Here is a 4,656-nt window from a genome sequence, read left to right on the forward strand (position 1 = left end):
ATATGATGAAAAAGTAATGATAAATAAATATTTAGCAAAAGGTATATTCCATTGGTTAAAGGCAGGGTTAAGTCGGTATACGTAAACGATAAGGCCATACATATATATATATATATATATATATATATATATATATATATATATATATATATATATATATATATATATCATGGTTTTGTGTGAACGTGGCAGCATGTGGATAGAATAGGTCTGCATGTTGAACAAGTAGCACTCTTCTCTTCCCAATAAATAAATCCTTTGCCACCTCCATTTTTTCAGCTCAAATCCATCACCATTTAGAAAGATAAGAAATTGTGAGAGACAGGAACAGCGATGCAATCCACAAAGGAGAAGGTGAAAAACATGGCCAGTGCTGCCAAGGAACAAGTCGACGTCTATAAAGCCAAAATAGACGAGAAGGTTTGCTTTTCAGCTTTTCCATCTCTATAACTTTGTTGTTAATTCCATGAGAAACGAAACCTAATGTAATCGAGGTGAGTAATGCAGGCGGAAATGGCAACTGCAAGAACAGAAGAGGAGAGAGTGATAGCCCATGAGCATGCAAAGGCAAACGAAGCTAAAGCAAAGATGGAACTGCATGAAGCTAAAGCTAGACATGCTGCAGAAAAGCTTGGCACCAAGCAATCACATCCTTTAGTAGGAACACATAATCAGACTCAGTATGAGTACCAGCATGAGTCTTTTGGGGTCGTTCCCACTTATCCATCTCATCCACTAGAAAGAAATCTACCCAGAAACAAACATATATAGATCTTTCAGTAGTTGTCCTCTCGCAGATATATGAAATAAGAAAGCTTTAATTTTACTCAAAATCCTTTCCATGTATATTATTTAGTTATATGTTTCAACGATCTTCAAAGTTTCACATCCTTATACAGGTGACATATAATAATATTAATAATATAATAATATTAATAATACCATTATCATTTATAATTGGTTCTCTTTATCTTAGCTTCTTTATATAGAATAAACTCTATATGAGTCACTTTCTCCTGAGCAGAGCATTTAAACTTGAGTTTTCTTTATCTTAGCTTCTTTATATCGAATAAACTCTACATGAGTCACTTTCTCTTGAGTTTGGTTTGTTTTTTCAGAGTTCTTAAAAAATTTATTTATAACTAATTATTTTTTAATTAAATTTAGTTATATTGATTTCTTTAATTAATACTATTTATTATTATTATTATTATATTTAACATATTAAATATATATAATATATATTATATTTAATTAACAATATATACATTTTTGTTCGGTTGATTTTTTTTTACTCTTAACTCATCTTAAAACTTTTTTTTAAACTAAAATTATAAAATATATATTTTCTTTAAATTAAATCATATATTAAAGAGAATCATCTAAAATATGTTTTTTTTAAATTAAATTATATATTTTATTTTTTAAATAATATTATTTATTATTAATAACATATTAAATATAATATATAATAAGTTTAATAATATATAGATTTTTCTTTTCATGTTTTTTTTCTCTTAGCTCATCCCTAAAACTATTTTTTTTAAATTAAATTATATATCTATTTTACCTCTTTATCTTATTCAATTATATATTAAAGAGAAAGTCATTTAAATTAAATTATAAAATATATTTCTTTTAAATTAAATTATATATTAAAGAGAAATTCATATAAAATATATTTTCTCTAACTTAAATTATATATTTGATTATTTTTAATTAATATTATTTGTTTTTATTATATTTAGCATATTAAATATTAAATATAATATACAATATATAAATAATATATAATACATAATATATTTAACAATTTATAAATATAGATTTTTTGTGGATTGTTTTGGTCTTTGACACTTAAAACTATTTTTCTTAAACTAAACTATAAAATATATATTTTTAAATTAAATTATATATCTATTTTCCTTCTTTATTTTATTAAATTATATATTTTCCTTCTTTATCTTATTAAATTATATGTTAAAGAGAAAGCCTTATATAATATGTTTCCTTTAAACTAAAATAATATATTAAAGAAAAAGTCATATAAAATATTTTTTTTAAAATTAAATTATATATTTAATTCTTTTAATTAATACTTTGTATTGTTATTAGATTTGACATATGGTAATAACTCAGAAAATCGAGACAAGTGCTTAACTATTACACTGTTCATGTAAAATTAATAATTATTCATGTAAAATTAATAATTATGTGTCAACCAATATTAATTATAATTATATTATTTGTAACGTCCCATTTAATTATTAAACGAAATTAAAAGAAACTTCACGCAATGATAGTATAATAGCGTAGTCTTGGGGTCTTTAACACAACCCCTACAACCTGACACACCACGATGCCAACAGAAACCAGGTACAAGTCTAACAAAGAGTGTAGAGTAGAAATACATAAAACGATACATGGGCCATAACCCTAAAGAAAATATGAAGAAAACTCCAGCCCAGATGGCTAAGCAGCGGAATCACCATTCCCTTGTTGACCACGAGAACCTCGCCCATCTGCTCTCATCAATCAAATTGATGATCATCCCAAGAAAGAACAGCCACATACAATACAACCATACAACAAAACGGGTAAGCTAGAGCCAATAACATATTCTTCATACAGTCAATTATATTTTCACCATTCAATATTCATACCACAACCAAGCATGTTACGACCTTCCAACCAATACACTACGACATGACTCGACTCATCCAGATATGTATAACTTAGTCGGATTCAATGAATGCTTGCACTTGTGGTGGATACCTCTGCTCAACCCGAGCTGCTCACCCCCGAGCTATGTGTTACAAGTGTTACGATGAATCAAATTTCCCTCACCACAAGGTTAGCCCTTAATGAATTTCAGGCCTCCTGCTAGTCTCACCACAGGAGTCAGTCTGCTCTAAGTGAGACTAACTAGCTCCTTAGAGTGTCAGGATGCAACCTTAACTTGAATCCTTACCTAGTTATACAGATGGGGCACCACCATGAACTCCCACTACCAGGGGCCATGGAATTACGTCCCAACCACTGATGCGCGACCCTGAAAGCCTCACCTAGAGACCCCCAAGGAATTATGCACTGACACATACAAAACATAACCACGCAGTCCAAACGATATTCACCATGCACGTATACGTTAATTGTACCAACCTTTAAAACCAACGCCTTTCATGTTGCAGGCCCAACCCATTTCAATTCATCATAACCATTCATGCTCATAGGATCTCAACTCATCTCGTGTTCATGCCACTTTAACAATAAACAACTCACTTAGTTCACATGCCAACTTTCCTACTAGACCCATCATCCAAAATTCATGATTCATGCCAAGCATGCATAATACTCCATTATATACATGTTTCTCATCATACAATTCACACCCAAACCAATACCAATCATCCAAGAATCAACAAGCACCCAAACAGCGTACTGCCTCGCCCAACCCTTCGCCCAGACTGAAGGGTCTCGCTCAGGCGAGACGTGCTCGCTCAGGCGAGCCCCCCTTCGCCTAAGCGAGGGCTCGAGGAAGCACCCAGGGAACATCACGGGATCTCGCTTAGGCGAGACCCCTCTCGCCTGGGCGAGGTGTTCACTTGCTCAAAAATTCGAGCGGGTCGCTTGGGCGACCTTTCGCGCATTGAGGTTTGGGCGAGCCTTCGTCAGGCTCGCTTAGGCGAGCCTAACTCGCCTGGGCGAGATTAACAGCTCTCGCCCCTGATTCACCTGCAACAAAGGCGTTTCCCGATCCAACCAAACATACCAAGCACTACACACACCAAACCAGTGATTTATCCATGCAGACCATTCACAAGCTCAAGAACAGGCATAAAAACACAACTTAGACTCGGACTCTAACTTCCCGTACCTGGAGGAAGGGTTAACGGAAAGCCTTGGCGGCACGATAGCTAGCACTGCTGTCTTGGGAACGGCTAAAAAGCTGGAAAACAGCGGAGAAACAGAACCAAGGGGAGTTAATACGAAGTCCTAACTGGAACAATGCCAAGGAAAAGAATCATACAAGCTAGAAGGGGAACTTACGCGGAGTAGGAACTGGGTTTGAGCTAGCTCAAAGAGGACCTTAGGGCAAACCCTAGCAGAGCGTTCTGTGAGGGGGAAAGGAGAGTGACGGCTGTTGGATCTTCTGCAAGAGTGCAAAGTGAGGGTTAGGGCATCCTGAAAGGGTTTTATCAATTGGGCCAACCCTAGGCCCAAACACAAGAGGGCAGCCCTTAACTTTAGGGTAGAAATGGCCAACCAACTTTGATGGGCCTTACATTATTTATTATAATTATATGATAAGTGGTAAATATAGACAAAAAGAATTTAGATGTGTTAAATTATTTCTTTCTCTTATCTCTTATCTCATATCAATAACCTCTTATATTTTATATTTTATATCTCATCTCTCCCTTTATGTCTCATCTCTCATCTCTAGTTTCTTTTTACTTGTATCATGTCTTTTATATTTTGTTTCTAGTTTCTTGTCTCTTCTCTTTCATCTCGCATCTTTTATATATATATATATATATATATATATATATATATATATATATATATATATATATATATATATATATTATCTTATCTTGTATCTCTTTTTTTTTCAATTATCTTTTAGTTTTTATTAATTTTCTTTATTTTTTT

At 33.0% G+C, this 4,656-nt stretch overlaps 1 protein-coding gene across 1 annotated transcript; it reads left to right on the top strand.

Moving 5' to 3' along the window:
• The first annotated feature begins 243 nt into the window (after window positions 1–243).
• LOC114179379 (late embryogenesis abundant protein 18-like) lies at window positions 244–833 on the top strand. Its single transcript, XM_028065707.2, has 2 exons — window positions 244–420; window positions 508–833. Exons 1-2 carry the CDS (start codon window positions 334–336, stop codon window positions 769–771), a joined length of 351 nt encoding a protein of 116 aa, XP_027921508.2. The 5' UTR covers window positions 244–333; the 3' UTR covers window positions 772–833.
• Window positions 834–4,656: the final 3,823 nt, after the last annotated feature.

The sequence above is a fragment of the Vigna unguiculata genome, chromosome 3 (assembly GCF_037176805.1).
Source record: "Vigna unguiculata cultivar grain cowpea cultivar isolate G323 ecotype 2 chromosome 3, ASM3717680v1, whole genome shotgun sequence".
In the NCBI taxonomy this organism is placed as follows: Eukaryota; Viridiplantae; Streptophyta; class Magnoliopsida; order Fabales; family Fabaceae; genus Vigna; species Vigna unguiculata.